Source organism: Elephas maximus, chromosome 5, assembly GCF_024166365.1.
Source record: "Elephas maximus indicus isolate mEleMax1 chromosome 5, mEleMax1 primary haplotype, whole genome shotgun sequence".
Classification (NCBI taxonomy): domain Eukaryota; kingdom Metazoa; phylum Chordata; class Mammalia; order Proboscidea; family Elephantidae; genus Elephas; species Elephas maximus.
The window spans coordinates 166070855-166089663 of NC_064823.1; the positions used below are offsets into that span (position 1 = coordinate 166070855).

General features: G+C 41.2%; 1 protein-coding gene across 2 annotated transcripts in view; it reads left to right on the forward strand.

Annotated features, from left to right (window-relative positions):
• The window catches only part of CRMP1 (collapsin response mediator protein 1), a 103610-nt gene that overhangs the window by 49047 nt on the left and 35754 nt on the right, over nt 1–18809 (forward strand). For both annotated transcript variants that reach the window (XM_049886814.1, XM_049886815.1), the window contains exons 4-5: nt 10000–10164; nt 16228–16289. In XM_049886814.1, coding sequence (XP_049742771.1) covers nt 10000–10164; nt 16228–16289 — 227 coding nt within the window. The remainder of the gene's footprint in view (nt 1–9999; nt 10165–16227; nt 16290–18809) is intronic.

Here is an 18809-nt window from a genome sequence, read left to right on the forward strand (position 1 = left end):
TATAATAGGTTCTAAAATCAGGTAGCGTGAGGGCTCCCACTTTGTTCTTCTTTTTCAGTAATGCTTTTTTTTTTTCTTTTACTTACCCATGGCCTCTTTCCTTTCCATATGAAATTGGTGATTTGTTTCTCCATCTCATTAAAAAATGTCATTGGAATTTGGATCGGAATTGCATTGTATCTATAGATCGCTTTTGGTAGAATAGACATTTTTGCAATGTTGAGTCTTTCTATCCACGAGCAAGGTATCTTCTTCCACTTATGTAAGTCTCTTTTGGCTTCTTGGCAGTAGTGTCTTGTAGATTTCTTTGTATCAGTCTTTTACATCTCTAGTAAGATTTATTCCTAAGTATTTTATCTTCTCGGAGGCTGCTGTAAATGGTAGTGATTTGGTGATTTCCTCTTCAATGTTCTTTTGGTTGGTGTAGAGGAATCCAACTGATTTTCGTATGTTTATCTTGTATCCTGATACTCTGCTGAACTCTTCTATTAGTTTCAGTAGTTTTCTAGAGGATTCTTTAGTTTTTCTGTATATAAGATCATGTCATCTGCAAATAGAGATACTTTTACTTCTTCCTTGCCAATCTGGATGCCCTTTATTTCTTTATCTAGCCTAATTGCCCTGGCTAGGACCTCCAGCACAATGTTCAATAAGAGTGCTGATAAAGGCCATCCTTGTCTGTTTCCTGTTCTCAAGGGGAATGCTTTCAGACTGTCTTCATTTAGGATTGTGTTAGCTGTAGGCTTTGTATAAATGCCCTTTATTATGTTGAGAAATTTTCCTTCAATTCCTATTTTGCTGAGAGTTTTTATCATGAATTAGTGTTGAACTTTCTCAAATGCCTTTTCTGCATCAATTGATAAGATCGTGTGATTCTTGTCTTTTGTTTTATTTATATGATGGGTTAAATTGTTTTTCTAATGTTGAACCATCCCTGCGTACCTGGTAGGGATCCCACTAGGTCATGATGAATTATTTTTTTGATATGTTGTTGAATTCTACTGGTTAGAATTTTATTGAGGATTTTTGCATCTAAGTTCATGAGCGCTACAGTTCTAGAATTTTCTTTTTTTGTGGTGGCTTTATCTGGTTTTGCTATCAGGCATTTGCTGGCTTCACAGAATGAGTTTGGGAGTATTCCGTCCTTTTCTATGCTCAGAAATACCTATAGTAGTAGTGGTGTTAGCTCTTCTCTGAAAGTTTGGTAGAACTCTGCAGTGAAGCCATGCAGGCCAGGGCTTTTTTTTGGTTGGGAGGTTTTTTTTTTTTAATTTTTATTGGGCTTTAAGTGAAAGTTTACGAATCAAGTCAGCCTCTCTTACAAAAATTTATATACACCTTGCTACATACTCCTAATTGCTCTCCCCCTAAGGAGACAGCACACTCCTTCCCTCCACTCTCTGTTTTCGTGTCCATTCAGACAGTTTCTGACCCCCTCTGCCCTCTCCTCTCCCCTCCATACAGGAGTTGCCAACATAGTCTCATGTGTGTACTTGATCCAAGATACTACTTCACCAGAATCATTTTCTATCGCATTGTCCAGTCCAATCCCTGACTCAAGAGCTGGCTTTGGGAATGGTTTCTGTCTTGGGCTAACAGAAGGTCTGGGGACCATGACCACCGGGGTCCTTCTAGTCTCAGTCAGACCATTAAGTCTAGTCTTTTTATGATAATTTGGTGTCTGCCTCCCACCTGCTTTCCTGCTCACTGAAATATTCTCTGTTCTGTTCCCTGTCAGGGCAGTCATTGGTTGTATCTGGGCACCATCTAGTTCTTCTGGTCTCAGGCTGATGTAGTCCCTGAGTTATGTGGCCCTTTCTGTCTCTTGGGCTCATAATTACCTGTGTCTTTGGTGTTCTTTTTTCTCCTTTGCTCCAGGTGGGTTGAGACCAATCGATGCATCTTACATGGCCACTTGCTAGCATTTAAGACCCCAGATGCCACTCTCCAAAGTGGGATACAAAATGTTCTCTTAATAGGTTTTATTATGCCAATTGACTTAGATGTCCCCTGAAACCATGACCCCCAAACCCTCACTCCTGCTACGCTGGCCTTCAAAGCATTCAGTTTATTCAGGAAAATTCTTTACTTTTGGTTTAGTCCAGTTGTGCTGACCTCTCCTGTATTGTGTGTTTCTTTCCCTTCACCGAAAAGAGTACTTATCTACTATCTAATTAGTGAATGCCCCCTCCCTCCCTCCCTCCCTCTCCCCTCTCATAACCATCAAAGAATATTTTCTTCTGTTTAAACTATTTCTCATGTTCTTATAATAGTGGTTTTACAATATTTGTCCTTTTGCAACTGACTAATTTCACTCAGCATAATGCCTTCCAAACTCCTCCATAATAAGAAATGTTTCACGGATTTGTCACTGTTCTTTATCGATGCGTAGTATTCCATTGTGTGACTATACCTTAATTTATTTATCCATTCTTCCGTTGATGGACACCTTGGTTGCTTCCATGTTTTTGCTATCATAAACAGTGCTTCAGTGAACATGTGTGTGCATATATCTGTGTAAAGGCTCTTACTTCTCTAGGATACATTCCAAGGAGTGGGATTGATTGCTGGATCATATGGTAGTTCTGTTTCTAGCTTTTTAAGGAAGCGCCAAATCGATTTCCAAAGTGGTTATTCCATTTTACATTCCCACCAGCAGTTTATAAGTGTTCCAGTCTCTCCACAACATGTCCAACATTTATTATCTTGTGTTTTTTGGATTAATGCCAGCCTTGTTAGAGTGAGATGGAATCTGATTGTAGTTTTGATTTGCATTTCTCTAATGGCTAATGATCGTGAGCATTTCCTCATGTATCTGTTAGCTACCTGAATGTCTGCTTTAGTGAAGTGCCTGTTCATATCTTTTGCCCATTTTTTAAGTGGGTTATTTGTCTTTTTGTTGTTGAGTTTTTGCAGTATCATGTAGATTTTAGAGATCAGGCGCTGATCAGAAATGTCATAGCTAAAAACTTTTTCCCAGGCTGTAGGTAATCTTTTTACTCTTTTGGTGAAGTCTTTGGATGACCATAGGTGTTTCAGTTTTCGGAGCTCCCGGTTATCTAGTTTCTCTTCTGCATTGTTAGTAATGTTTTGTATACTGTTTATGCCATATATTAGAGTTCCTAGCATTGTCCCTATTTTTCTTCTGTGATCTTCATCATTTTAGATTTTATGTTTAGGTCTTTGATACATTTTAAGTTCATTTTTGTGCATGGTGTGAGGTATGGGTATGTTTCATTTTTTTACACATGGATATCCATTTATGCCAGCAGCATTTGTTAAAAAGACTGTCTTTTCTGGATTTAACTGACTTTGGGCCTTTGTCCAATATCAACTACTTATATGTGGATGGATTTATGTCTGGATTCTCAATTCTGTTCCATTGGTCTATGTATCTGTTGTACCAGTAACAGGCTCTTTTGACCACTACAGTGGTATAATAGGTTCTAAAATCAGGTAGTGTGGGCCTCCCACTTTGTTCTTCTTTTTCAGTAATTCTTTACTTACCCACAGCCTCTTTCCCTTCCATATGAAGTTGGTGATTTGTTTCTCCATCTCATTAAAAAATGTCGTTGGAATTTGGATTGGAATTGCATTGTATCTATAGATCACTTTTGGTAGAATAGACATTTTTACAATGTTGAGTCTTCCTATCCATGAGCAAGGTATGTTTTTCCACTTATGCAGGTCTCCTTTGGTTTCTTGCAGTAGTGTTTTGTAGTTTTCCTCATATAAGTCTTTCACATCTCTGGTAAGATTTATCTCTAACATTTTCTCTTCTTGGGGGCTACTGTAAATGGTATTGATTTGGTGATTTCGTCTTCGAAGTTCTTTTTGTTGGTGTAGAGGAATCCAACTGATTTTTATGTGTTTATCTTGCATCCTGATACTCTGCTGAATTCTTCTATTACTTTTAATAGTTTTCTTGAGGATTCTTTAAGGTTTTCTACATATAAGATCATGTCATCTGCAAATAGAGATACTTTTACTTCTTCCTTGCCAATCTGGATGCCCTTTATTTCTTTATCTAGCATAATTGCTCTGGCTAGGACCTCTAGCACAATGTTCAATAGGACTGGTGATGAAGAGCATCCTTGTCTGTTTCCTGTTCTCAAGGGGAATGCTTTCAGACTCTCTCCCTTTAGGATGGTGTTGGCTGTTGGCTTTGTATAAATGCCCTTTATTATGTTGAGGAATTTTCCTTCTATTCCTATTTTCTGATAGTTTTTATCATGAATGGGTGTTGAAGTTTGTCAAATGCCTTTTCTGCATCAATTGATAAAATCATGCAATTCTTGTCTCTTGTTTTATTTATATGATGGATTACATTAATTGTTTTTCTAACATTGAACCATCCCTGCATACCTGGTGAATCCCTCTTGGTCTTGGTGAATTATTTTTTTGATATGCTGTTGAATTCTATTGGCTAGAATTTTGTTGAGGATTTTTGCATCTAAGTTCATGAGGGATATAGGTCTGTTATTTTTTTTGTTTGTGGTGTTGTCACCTGGTTTTGGTATCAGGGATATGGTGGCTTCATAGAATGAGTTTGAGAGTATTCTGTTCTTTTCTATGCTCTGAAATACCTTTAGTAGTAGTGGCGTTAACTCTTCTCTGAACGTTTGGTAGAACTCTGCAGTGAAGCCGTCAGGGCCAGGGCTTTTTTTGTTGTTGTTGGGAGTTTTTAAATTACCTTTTCAATCTCTTCTTTTGTTACGGGTTTATTTCGTTGTTCTACCTCTGTTTGTGTTAGTTTAGCATAAGTAGTGTATTTCTAGAATTTCATCCATTACTTCTAGGGTTTCAAATTTATTAGAGTACAAATTTTCATAGTAGTCTGATATGATTCTTTTAATTTCAGTTGGGTCTGTTGTGATATCACTCATCTCATTTCTTATTCAGGTTTTTTGCTTCCTGTCCTGTTTTTTGGTCAGTTTGGCCAATGGTTTATCAATTGTGTTGACTTTTTTTTGAAGGAACAAGCTTTTAGTCTTGTTATCTCTTCCAATGGTTTTTCTGTTCTATATGTTATTTAATTCTGCCCTAATATTTATTATTTGCTTTCTTCTGGTGCCCGAGGGTTTCTTTTGTTCCTCTCTTTCTATTTGTTCAAGTCGTAGGGATAATTCTTTGATTTTGGCCCTTTCTTCTTTTTGGATGTGTGCATTTATTGATGTAAATTGACCTCTGAGCACTGCTTTCACTGTGTCCCAAAGGTTCTCATAGGAAGTGTTTTCATTCTCATTGGATTCTATGAATTTATTTATTCCGTCCTTAATATCTTCTATAACCCAGTCATTTTTGAGCAGGGTATTGTTCTGTTTCCAAGTATTTGATTTCTTTTCCCTGCTTTCTTTGTTATTGATTTCTACTTTTATGGCCTTTTGGTCAGAGAAGATGCTTTGTAATATTTCGATGTTTTGAATCCTGCTAAGGCTTGCTTTATAGTCTAATATGTGGTCTATTCTAGAGAATGTTCCATGTGCGTTGGAAAAGAAAGTATACTTGGCTGCTGTTGGGTGGAGTGTTCTGTATATGTCTATGAGGTCACGTTGGTTGATTGTGGCATGTAAATCTTCCATGTCTTTATTAAGTGTCTTTCTGGATGTTCTGTCCTTCACCTAAAGTGGTATGTTGAAATCTCCTACTATTATTGTGGAGCTGTCTATCTCACTTTTCAGTGCTGTTAGAGGTTGTTTTATGTATCTTGCAGCCCTGTCATTGGGTGTATAAATATTTAGTATGGTTATATCTTTATATTGTCCCTTTAATCTTTATAGAGTTTCCTTCCTTATTGTTTGTGGTGGATTTAACTTTAAAGCCTATTTTGTCAGAAATTAGTATAGCCACTCCTGCTCTTTTTTGATTGTTGTTTGCTGATATATTTTTTTCCCATCCTTTGAGTTTTAGTTTGTGTCTCTTAAGTCTAAGGTGTGTCTCTTATAGGCAGCACATAGATGGATTGTGTGATTTTATCCATTCTGCCACTCTCTGTCTCTTTTTTAGTGCAGTTAGTGCATTTACATTCAGCATAATTATGGATAGGAGTTTAGTGCTGTCATTTTGATTTTTTTTTTTTGTGTGTGTGATGATGATAGTTTCTTTTTCCCACTTAATTTTTTGTGCTGAATAGTTTATATATTGTCTTTTCCTCTTATTCATTTTTGATTTTGTTTTTGTTGAGTCTTTATTTTTTTCTTTTGTTTTATTTTGATGAGTAGTATTGTTAGTCTCCTTTGTGGTTACCTCAATATTTACCCCTATTTTTCTAAGTTTAAACCTAACTTTAATTTTTTTATATCACCTTGACTTCTTCTCTTATATGAAAGATCTATGACTACATTTCTTAGTCTCTTTTTATTGTTTTAATGTTGTCTTCTTTTTATGTAATGACATTGTTGTTTCCCTGTTTTGAGCATTTTTTTTATCTTGATTTATTTTTATGATTTCTCTGTCTGGGTTGACATCTGGTTACTCTGTCCAGTGTTCTAGTCTTGGGTTGATGTCTGATATTATTGATCTTCCTTCCAGAGAGCTCCCTTTAGTATTTCTTGTAGTTTTGGTTTGGTTTTTACAAATTCCCTAAACTTCTGTTTATCTGGAAGTGTCCTACTTTCGCCTTCATATTTGAGAGACAGTTTTGTTGGATCTATGATCCTTGGCCGGCAGTTTTTTTCCTTCACTGCTTTATATAAGTCATCCCCATGCCTTTTTGCCTGCATTATTTCTGCCGAGTGGTCCGAGCTTATTCTTATTGACTCTCCTTTGTGTGCAACTTTTCATTTATCCCTAGCCACTCTTAAAATTCTCTTTTTCTTTGGCTTTGGCAAGTTTGATTATAATATGTCTTGGTAACTTTCTTTTGAGATCTGCCTTATGTAGAGTTCAATGAGCATCTTGGATAGATAACTTCTCATCTTTCAAGTTATCAGGGCAGTTTTTCTGCCAACAAATTTTCTACAATTCTCTCTGTATTTTCTGTTCTCCCTCCCTATTCTGGTACTTCAATCACTTGTAGGTTATTTCTTTTGATAGAGTCCTACATGATTCTTATGGTTTCTTCATTTTTTTTTTAATTCTTTTATCTGATTTTTCTTCGAATGTATTGGTGCTGAGTGTTTTATCTTCTTTCTCACTAATCCTGCCTTCCACTTCCTCAGTTCTGCTCCTCTGACTTTCTATTGAGTTGTCTAATTCTGTAATTTTATTGTTAATCTTCTGAATTTCTGATTTCTGTCTCTCTATGGATTCTTGCAACTTACTAAATTTTTCTTTATGTTCTTGAATAACCCTTTTAATTTCTTCAACTGCTTTATCTATGTTTTCCTTGGCTTGTTCTATGTTTTGCCTGATCTCCTTCCTAATCTCATTTCTGATGTCTCGAAGAGTTTTGTATATTAATCTTTTGTATTCTGCGTCTGGTAATTCCAGGAAAACACCTTCATCCAGAAGATTCCTTGATTCTTTGTTTTGAGAGCTCGTTGAAGCGATCATTGTCTGCTTCTTTATGTGATTTGATATTGACTGTTGTCTCTGAGCCATCTACAAGTTATTGTATTAGTTTATTTTATGTTTGCTTACAGTATCCTAGCTTCTTGCTTTGTTCTGTTTTGATATGCCCAAATAGGCTGCTTGAGTGAGCTAGCTTGATTATTTTTGCCTTTGAAGCTCTAACGTCCTGTTATCGGATGGCTAGAGCTGTTACCAGGTATATGAGCCTAGGAGTCTATTCATTTTTCTTGTATGGATTCAGCTCAGGTGTCCAGGTAGCTGGTCATCAGCTGTGTGGCACAGGCTCTGTCCTACAGTCTTAGAGGGGCATGGGTGATTGGTGTAGGTACACGTATCTGGTTGCAGCAGGGGATCATGCTCTGAACAAGGCAGGGGGCTGACAACTGTCCCCCGAGTGTCTGCAAGGAAAGTGCATACCTGTTGCCTAGAGTGCATAGTTGGGTGGGTTCTGCAGACAGACCATGGACACCCAATGCTTTTGGTTGTGAGGACTGGGAGGTACCACTTATCCTTGGACCCCTGTCTCAGGTGGCTAGGTGATGTGGGTGGAGCCACCAGTCCTTAATCCCCTAACGTGGGTAGGTGAGGTCCCTGTTTAATAGGCAAAGCAGTGACAAATATCAAACACCCACCTCTCCACCACACAGCTGAAACAGTTGCAGTCTGCCTATTCTCCTGAAATGGGCCCATACAGGTCTATTCAAGGGGGAAAAGTATTCAATGTCCATGTTCTGTTTATGCCTGGACAGGAGCCGCTTCTGTCCTGAGCTCCCCAGATTAGTGGAGCTGGCAGATCATCTTTTCCCCAAATTGTGAATTTATTCCTTTTCCAAAGCCAGGAGAATGGCTCAGGATATTCAGTGGCACCTATCTCAGGCCCAGGGAAATTAATAGCCACTGAAGCTAGTTTGGGGGCTGGGGACACAGTAAAATATATGAAAGTACTTAGCTTTTGCCAAGAGCACCGTTCTTCCCTGGTTCTGGAGGTGTGAGTAGGCTGTGCGGCTGGCTGTCTCTCCCTGAGGAAACTGTGTCTGGAACGCTACTGCCAGCCCCGCCGTGGTCACTCCAGGGAATGCTGCCTGAGGGTTCCCAGTGATTCAGGTCTGCACCGGTTTCTGAACCGGCTCTCCCTGCCCCTGCCGCTCAGTCCATTTTCTAACTTTGCCTTTGAGGTTCAGACCCCTAGCTTGTCATAAATATAATGGTTTCACTTGTTTTTTCAGGTCTTTTTTGTAAGAGGGATCCCTGGAAGCATCTAACTACTCTGCCATCTCAGCCCCAGTTCCTTTCCTGGCTTTTTAATGACCTTTTACTTTTGTCATGTATAATATCCTTGATGTCATCCCACAATTCCTCTGGTCTTCTGTCATTAGTGTGCATTGCATCAAATCTTTTCTTGAGATAGTCTGTAAATTCAAGTAGGGGGTGTACTCAACGGTCATATCTGACTCTCATAGACTTGTTTTGATTTTCTTCAGCTTCAACTGGAACTTTCACATGAGTGAGCACTTAATGGTCTGTTTGAAGTAAACAGAGACTACTCTTTACAGATGTTTGACAATGAAGCGTCAATGTGTAGAGAAACAGGACAGTACTTAGAGGGATATGTGAAGCCAAGTGAAGTTTAAGAAGACAGGTGGCTCCCTCTTTGCTCTGGTGTACATTTATGATTTTATTTTATAAAAGAGATGATGAAAGGAATATTTTTAGTCTCTAAAGACCCATTCATATTGGCAAGGAAGGCAGTATGCAGTAGTGATTAAGAGCTCAGGTTCTGCATCTAACAGGTTTCTTCTGGGATCCTCTACCCACTTGTTACAGTTGTGTGACCTTGGACAAATTCCTTACCCTATATGAGCCTTAATTTCTTCACATGCAAAATGAGAATACTGATATTCATTTCATGAGATCATTGTGAGGTTTAATGAGATAACTTATACAAAGCTCTTGTGCTAGTATTTGACACGTAGTAAGCATTCAATAGTTGTGATAATAATATAATGATGATGATGACAATGGTGTTGATGATGGTGCTAATGAAGACTAAAGATGATGGTGATGATGTCACTGTTGACTGTTATGATAATGATGGTGTCAATGATGGTGTCAATGATGGTAATATTGGCAGTGATGGTGGAAGTCATGGTGAAAACGATGGTGATGAGAAGGATATTTATCTCGATGATGGAGGTGGTGGTTTTGATGGTGGTGATGATGGTCATGGTGGTTGTGATGGTGGTGGTGTTAGTTATGGTGGTGGTGGCGATGGGATAATGGTCATGATGATGGTCATGGTGGTTGTGATGATGTGGTGGTGGTGATGATGGTGATTGTGGTGATGGGATAATGGTGATGATGGTCGTCATCATACCTTAGTGGTGGTGAAGATGCTACACTTTGTGAGCCCAGAAGATCAGTAAATACTTGCTGGAACAACTTGGGTTCAAAGTAGCTTGCAACATAACATATATTTCTCTATCCCAGTTGACCATGTTGTCCCTGAACGTGGGTCCAGCCTGCTGACCTCCTTTGAGAAGTGGCATGAAGCAGCCGATACCAAATCCTGCTGTGACTACTCTCTCCATGTGGACATCACAAGCTGGTACGATGGTGTTCGGGAGGAGCTGGAGGTGCTGGTGCAGGACAAAGGTCAGTTAAAGCCCTAAATGTGGCAGGGTTCTACAATCCCTGGTTCTTTGGTGGACCCAACTGTGTAGAGTTAAAAGTTTCTTTATCTGTGCCTGTTGTGAGCCCAACGTGAGCTTCCCATTGCTACACAGAGAACTGTGGAAACATTCTACCCTCTCTAGGAAGCCTGCTCTCTTCTTCCCTCAGCCCTTCAGAGGTACCCCCTCATTCATAGAAGAAAGCCTGATTTCCTTGGCCTGGCACACAAGGTCCCACCTGACCTATCCTCACTTCTTCCTCTGGCTCATCTTCTACTCATACCATAAACTCATGCTGAGTGCATGCCAACCTGGATGCCACCACTCGAAACCTGCTACACTTCAGGGCTTTTGCTGTTCCCCCTCAGAAAGGCCTTTTCTTCTTCCCTGCCCTTCAAACTACAACACTACCCTCTCTTAAAGACCCAGCTCAAGAATCACCTTCTTCAATTCCCCCAATCAGAATTTCTTCTTTCCTAGAATATGCAAAACAGATACTCAGGCCTCTTTTGGAGCATTTTCCTTTGGTTCTTGGACTACAGGTCACTGGTTGCCTGTCTGACTCTGCCACTAAGCATTGAACTCTAGGAGGGAAGGGACTGTGTCTATATACCTCCATGTCCTACCCTTCCTCCCTCTATTTGGGCTCATATGAAGGGTTCTTGCTGTGTAGACCCTTCATGATGTGCACAGCATTGAATGGAGATGAACTGAACTGAAGACACAGGGAAGAACCGAATGAGTTAGAGCATGTTCGTTGCTCACTCAGGAAAGGGGCATCCAGAGAGCCATCTGAGGCGGGGCAATATCAAACGGGGGTGCTTTGAGGACAGCTGGGATGCATTTTTCAGTTTTTAGTGTATATATACTATGTTTTCACATTATAAAAGTGTCATCATGACAGTACAAAAAGTCAGAAAACTGAGAAAAGGGAAAACAAAATTATCCCCCTTTCTATCCTTATTTCATTTTACAATAGTGTTAAGGGTTTTCTCCTCTAACTCCTGTCCAATTAGGGTGGTTCCTCATCTAGTCACTCTATAGCTGCTATATTAGAATTCTGCTTTTTTCAATTAACATTTTATGAGTAAGCATTACTCTTCATTAATAACTTTTTAATGGCTCGTAATACCAATATAATGGTTAAGTTGCTTAGCTATTTTCTTTTTATTGGACATTTAGGTTTTATATTTGTTTTATTATAAATCATATTTTGTATGATTTATATTATTCATATTATATAATATATTCATATTATGTATGGACATATTCGTACATAAACATATTTTGCATTTATAATTATTTCCCTAAGTTTCCAGAAATGAAATTACCAGGTGTCTTAGTTGTCTAGTGCTGCTACAACAGAAATACCACAGGTGGATGGCTTTAACAAAGAGAAATTTATTCTCTCACAGTCTAGAAGGCTAGAAGTCCAAATTCAGGGTGCCAGCTCCAGCAGAAGGCTTTCTCTGTCAGCACTGGGGGAAGGTCCTTGTTATCAATCTTCCCCTGGTCTAGGAGTTTCTCAGTGCTGGGACCCTGGTCCAAATGACACATTCTGCTCCCGGTATTTCTTTCTTGGTGGCATGAGGTCTCCCTTTCTCTCTGCTCGCTTCTGTTTTTCATATCTCGATAGAGGTTGATTCAACATATGACCCGATCTTGTAGATTAAGTCCTGCCTCATTAACATAACTGCCTCTAATCCTGCCTCCTTAATATCATAAAAACCAAATCAAACCCTTTGCCCCATCTAGTAAATTCGTGAACCACAGTGACCCTACGGGACAGAATAGAACTGCTTCGTAGGGTTTCCAAGGAGCAGCTGGTGGATTTGAGCTGCTGACCTTTTGGTTAACAGTCTAGCACTTAACAACTGTGCCACCTGGGGTCCTAATTAGGATTTACAATACCTAGGGTAATCACATCAGTTGACAGAATGGTGGACGATCACACAATACTGGGAATCCTGGCCTAGCCAAGTTGACATACATTTTGTGGGGACACAATTCAATCCATAACACCAGGTCAAAGACTTTTCAAGATTTTCTCAAGATTATGACCTGCATTTGCTAAATTGGGAACCCTGGTGGTGTAGTGGTTAAGAGCTGTGGTTGCTAACCAAAAGGTCAGTGGTTTGAGTTCACCAAGTGCCCCTTGGAAACTCTGTGGGGCAGTTCTGTTCAGTTCTCTTGGGTTGGTATGAGTTGGAATTGACTCGATGGCAACGGGTAACGGGTTTATGGCTAAATTGCTTTCCAGAGAGATGCACCCACTCCGTGCCCACCAGCCATGTGGCAGAGCCTATAATGCACCCACCCCATGTTTGCTCTATGAAACCCCTGCACACTTGATGGGTGAAAGCTGATCTGCCACAGTTGTTTTCATTTTAGTTCCTTAATTACTAGTTAAAATTTTTCCATATTTTTTTTTCTTTTGTGAATGTCTGATTGTATTCTTTGTACACTTATCAATTTGGATTTTTGGGTTGTTTGCTTGTTTAAGCTCTTTATATTAAGAAGTTATTATCCCTCCATCATATTTGCTGTGAACTACACTATTGTTTTTTACATAACCATAATCCAAGGGGATTTGCAGTTTTGCATCTCACCTCCCTCACCTAACATTAAGCTGTGAGCAGTTTTCCATGTTACTCCAAGGGTTTCGTCACCTCAGTTTCGGCAGCCTCTCGTGGACGTGGAAGGAGAGACAGGCACAGAGAGGGGCCGGGTGGAACACTGGAATCCTTTAGCTGACCAGGAAGCATCACACAACTCCATCAGAAGGGGCTGTATGTGGGGTCACGACATCAAGTTGTCCCAGAAGAGGGAGAGGGCTGTTTTCCTCTCTTGATGAGAAACTTACCAGGAAAATACCTGGTGAAGTTTAGAGGTGCATCCATGGGTTTTGGATGCCTAACCAGCATCATAAAATCCTTTTTGCTGATTTAAGTCTCAAAATTAGTACATGCTTATGGAAAAATACAGATGTGTTTAAAGAGTGATAATTTGACATTTGTGTTTCCAGATATTTTTCCTATTTGTATATGTGTATACACAATTGCATGTATATGATCTTTACATAAATTGGGTCATAATATGCATAATTTTCTGCAGTGTGCTTTTTTTCACTCAAAAATGGGTTATGTGTATCCAGGCCCCTTCACTTAGCTGCTGTGTGACCTTGGGCCAATCACTCAACTTCTCTGTGCCTCAGTTTTCTCATCTGGAAATTGGAGGTAATAGAAAGGTTGTTATGAGGATCAAATGAGAGGATATATGCAAAGTGCTTGCATTTATATGTAAAGTCTCTGTATTGTTAGTCACTTCTTCGATCTTCACTCCATATCAGTGCATACCTCCTGTCTCATAAGGCCTCCAGTGTAACTGTTCTGTGGAGGCCCTGTGTCTTGCTGGTCTCTCTCCTGTTGAAGGGTTTTTAAAGGTTGTGTTTCCAGGGCTCCAGGGAGTGAACTTGGAAGCAAGGATTAGCCTGTGTGAGAGTCCTGAGGCTGTAACAAATGTGGAGCTGCCTGGGTGGCTCCACACTCGGTCTTCCACCCTCCTTAGGCTCTCTGGGCATCCTTACGTGGTGGCGTTGTTCACAGAGGGTGAGGCAAAGGCTGCAAGGTCCCCCGATGCCCAAGCGTGGAGCTCACCAAATGTCACTCTGTATCCTCTTGGTCGAAGCAGCCACAGATTCAGCCCAGTTTATGGGGATGGGGAAACGACTCCCCTTGATGGGGGTTTGAAGGACTTGTGGTCATGTTAAATCTACCATAGCTCTTATCCTGGTCATATTTATCATACTCCTCCCACATGCACCGACAGCAACCCCAAAGTACCGTCCATGTGGCACAGGCTTAAATGCCAACATCTCACAATCAGCATCTGCCCAGGAGCAGGTGCAGCCCCATGGGTGTGGGCTCGCTGATTCGAGACCTATGAGCACACACACCCTGCACACAGTGGTGGGGAGGGGCAGGAGACCAGAACAAACACCCCCATGGAAAGGGGGAAACAATGACATGCAGCAGCTAGGACCCCATAGAAATCCCGGAGCCCAGCTGTACACATGTTGCCAGGTCTCCCTAGCCTGATGGGGGCACCCCTTGATCAGGCCCAGAACTCTTCCCTGGGGTAGATCCTGCTGACTTCATGGACTGGCAAACTACAGCCAGTGGGCCATCCCTGACCTGTGGTCTTTTCTTAGTTATCTAGTGTTGCTGTAACAGAAATATCACAAGTGGGTAGCTTCAATGAACAGAAAGTTATTTTTTCACAGTTCAGGACTGTAGAAGTCTGAATTCCGGGTGCCAGCTCTAGGGGAAGGCTCTCTCTCTGTCTGCTTTTGGGGAAGGTCCTTGTCGCTTTTCAGTCTGTGTTCTTGGGTTCCTTGGCAATCATGTGGCATGCATCTTCCCCTCCCTTTGGGTTTGCTTGCTTGCTTAATATGGTGTTTTATATTTCAAAAGACACTGACTTTAGACACATACTCCACTAATACTGCCTCATTAATATAACAAAGAAAATCTATTCCCAAATGGGATTATAACCACGGGTTAGGATTTACAACACATATTTTGGGGGGACACAATTCAATCCATAGCAGGTCTGGTTTTTCTTGGCCCTCTAGCTAACAGAATGTTTCTTATATTTTTAAAGGTTTGTCAGAAGAAAATGTGACAGAGACTGCATGTGGCCACAAAGCCTAAAATATTTACTATCTGGTTCTTGGCCGAAAAGGTTTGCTGACCTCTGTCCTAGCCTACTGATTTGCATAGCTTGGTCTCTACCCTCTGTAATCTTGACTTGGCCCTCTGGGATGTTCTTCCTTTTAGAGAAGAAGTGGCCCAGGTTTGCAACTGAGTATCTTTCTCAGTTTGTTTTCTACCTATAGAAATTTGGCAACCGAGAGCCTCTCTTCATTTTGAAGTGTGTCCTTTTCTTTTAGTCCAAGATGATGCAACTCCCTCAAATCCTTTGTGGGTTTCCTATGTATCAGATTCTAGCCCATTCTCTGAGACAAGTCTTTTCTAAGACAAGATTCTGTCCCCTTGGGTGGCTGTTGGTGCACTGTGGGACAATGCCCTTAAGATTCTTAGAAGTCCTTTGTCTAGCCGAGGGGGCTTACCAGGAACCCCTTAGATCTTTCTGAGGTATTAACAAAGAAACTTATAGATAGACCCTTCATTTAACCTTTACCCTGAGACCATTTCTTACTTTAAGAACCTTTCATAGGTTGGAGAGAGTAGACTTGGAAACAGTTTTGTTTTCTAATTCAGCAACCCCTGGGCCTTCTATATGTCCACTAAATTCTGGTTGCAAACTGAACAGCTCCTTCTTTAGTTCATATCTCTCTCTTGTGCCACATCATACTCAGCTTAAAGAAGCCTAATGACATTTTCAACATTCTGCATGGCAATCACCTTGGCCAAATCCAAGTTCTCTGGTCCATTGACTTCTAAGTTGCCATAGGTGGCTCTTTTCCTATTGGTTTTCTACTATGTGGCATGGATCACCCCTCTTCTACCCTCCACTCTTTTTCCAGCCTTCAGGACATTTCCTGGTAACTGCACCCTCCTGTCCTTCCCTTCTCCTCACTATCCATGTTCATGCCCCTTCACCTTCCCTCTCTGGCTGGACAATTCCCCTCTTCCCTGTCTTTCCTTCCTCTTGCCTCTTCTCCTGCTCTGTCCTCCTCTTTGTCCTCCTATTCTTTTTTCTCCTCTCCTTTCTCCTTCTCCTCTTCCTTCTCTTCTTCACCCTTCTCTTCTTCCTCCCCACTTCCTCCTGCTCCTCCTCTGGTCTTCCTCCTCTCCCTCTTCCTCCTCATCCTCCTGAGTCAGCTTACTTGTGACCCTCCCTAGAAGCCTCCTTTGACCCTGTTTCACACCCCAGGAGGGATAGGTGTCCCCTCCATGAATTCAGTGGCTCCCAGGACTCCTCTATCCTGTGGTTACCACACTGCTGTGATCATTGATTTACTAAAAACATGGTTATTTTTTTCTTAAACACATTTTTCTATTCTGCTTTTATCTTAAAACAGGTGTCAATTCCTTTCAAGTCTACATGGCCTACAAGGACCTCTACCAAATGTCTGATAGCCAGGTATGAGCACATACCTGCTGTCTTCTCTGCCAGGCAGGTGGGCTGGGGAGGGCTCTGGGATCCAAGCTGGCTCAACACTGAATTGCTGGGTGGTCTTGAGCAGACATTCTCCTCCCTGGGCTTCCTCTTCTCCTGACACTAGACTGGGTCGAACAGGTGATTTTTTTTTTAAGTTGTGCTTTAGGTGAAAGTTTATAGAGCTAATTAGTTTCTCATTAAACAATGCACGAATTGTCTTGTGACATTGGTTGCCAACCCTGCGATGTGTCAACGCTCTCCCCTTCTCCACTCCGGGTTCTTTGTTTCCGTTAGTTCAGTTTTCCTGTCCCTTCCTGCCTTCTCAAATTTGCTTTTGGCCTAGTGTGCTCATTTAGTCTCATATACATGATAGAACTACAAAGAATGTAACCCTATAGGCCTGTCTAATGTCTGGCTGAAAGGTGAACCTTGGGAGTGACTTTAGTTATGTTAAAAGGGCGTCTGGGGGTGGGTGACCTTTCATGAAGTTGTTTCCACACTTAGCCACCTCAGAGCCACCTGAGATCTCACTGAAAGTATAGTTGTAGAGTCCATCACAGATGCTTGGTGAAGGCTCAGAGGTCTCCTCCTCCTGTGACCTCAGCAGTTGATCCTGGCTTAAGCAGGTCTAGGGCCAAGGCTGTTTCATTAGCTCTGACACTCGAGCACCTGGATCTGCTTAAACAAAACCAACATAAGACACTGGGCAAGTCCATGCTTTCTCAATTTTCTCACCCATAGATGTCTAATAACGTCCCTTTGCACCTCCCCATCCATATAGACCCATAGAAGTGTAATAATGTCCATCCATACTTCCTCCATCCACACCTACACATAGATGTGTGTTAACATCCATCCACAGGTACCCTTAGATGTATGATAACGTCATCCATACCTCCTCCATACATACCTACCTACAGATGTGTAATAATGTCCATCCCTCCTCCTTCATCCACACCTCTAACCCTAACCCTCCCCATAAACAAACACAACAAGTGTGAAAATGTCCATCCAGTCTCCCCCATTCACACCTACCTGTACACATATAGTAATGTCCATCCACACCTCCCCAATCCACACCTACCTATAGACATGTGATAACTCCCATTTATGCCTCCTCCATGCACAACTACTGTAGACATTTGAAATTGCCCATTCACACCTCCTCATTCCACACCTACCCATAGACGTGTAATAACATCATTCACACCTTCTCTAGCCACACCTACTGCAGATGTGTGATAACCCTCATCCACACTTTCTCCACCCACACCTACCTGTAGATGTGTAATAACATCATTTACACCTCCTCCATCCATACCTGCCATAAGCCTGTAATAACGTCCACGTACACATTCTCCAACCACACCTTCCATAGACATGTGATAATGTCCATTCACATGATCTCCATCCATACATATCTGTAAACGTGATAATGCCCACTCAAACCTCCTCCATTCACACTTACCCGTAGATGGGTAATAACATCCTTCGGCAACAAAAGAGCTCTTTACAGTGTTAAAAAGCAAAGATTTCACTTTAATGACTAATGTGTGCCCGACCTAAGCCACGGTGTTTTCAATCGCCTCATATACATGCAAAAGCTGGATAATAAATAAGGAAGATTGAAGAAGAATTGGTGCCTTTGAATTATGGTGTTGGGAAAAATATTGAATATACCATGGACTGCCAGAAGAATGAACAAATCTGTCTTGGAAGACGTACAGCCAGAATGCTCCTTAGAAACAAGGATGGCAAGACTTCGTCTCACATACTTTGGATATGTTATCAGGAGACATCAGTCCCTGGAGAAGGACATCATGCTTGGTAAAGTAGGGGGTCATTGAAACAGAACAAGACCCTTAATGAGGTGGATTGACACAGTGGTTGCAACAATGGGCTCAAGCATAAGAGTGATTGTGAGAATGGGGCAGAACCGGGCAATGTTTTGTTCTGTTGTACATGGGGTCACTATGAGTTGGAACCGACTTGACAGCACCTGACAACAAGAACAACATCTCCTCCATCCACACCTACCCACAGATGTGTAATGACATCCATCCATACTTCCTCCATCCACACATACCCAAAGGTGTGCAATAACATCCACCCACGCCTTCTCCATCCACACTGATGCATAGACATGTAATAATGTCCATGCACATAAATGTACCCATAAATGTGGGATAAAGTCCACCCATGCGTTCTCCATCCAAACATACCCACAGACTTGTAATAATGTCCATCTATGCCACCTCTGCCCACACATACCCATAGACGTATAATAACATCCATCCACACCTACCAATGGACATGTAATGACATCTGTCCATAGCTCCTCCAGAAACCCTGGTGGTATAGAGGCTAAGAGCTATGGCTACTAACCAAAAGGTTGGCAGTTTGAATCCACCAGGTGCTCCTTGAAACCCTATAGGGACGTTTTACTCTGTCCTTTAGGGTTGCTATGAGTCAGAATCGACTTGACAGCAATGGGTTTTTTTT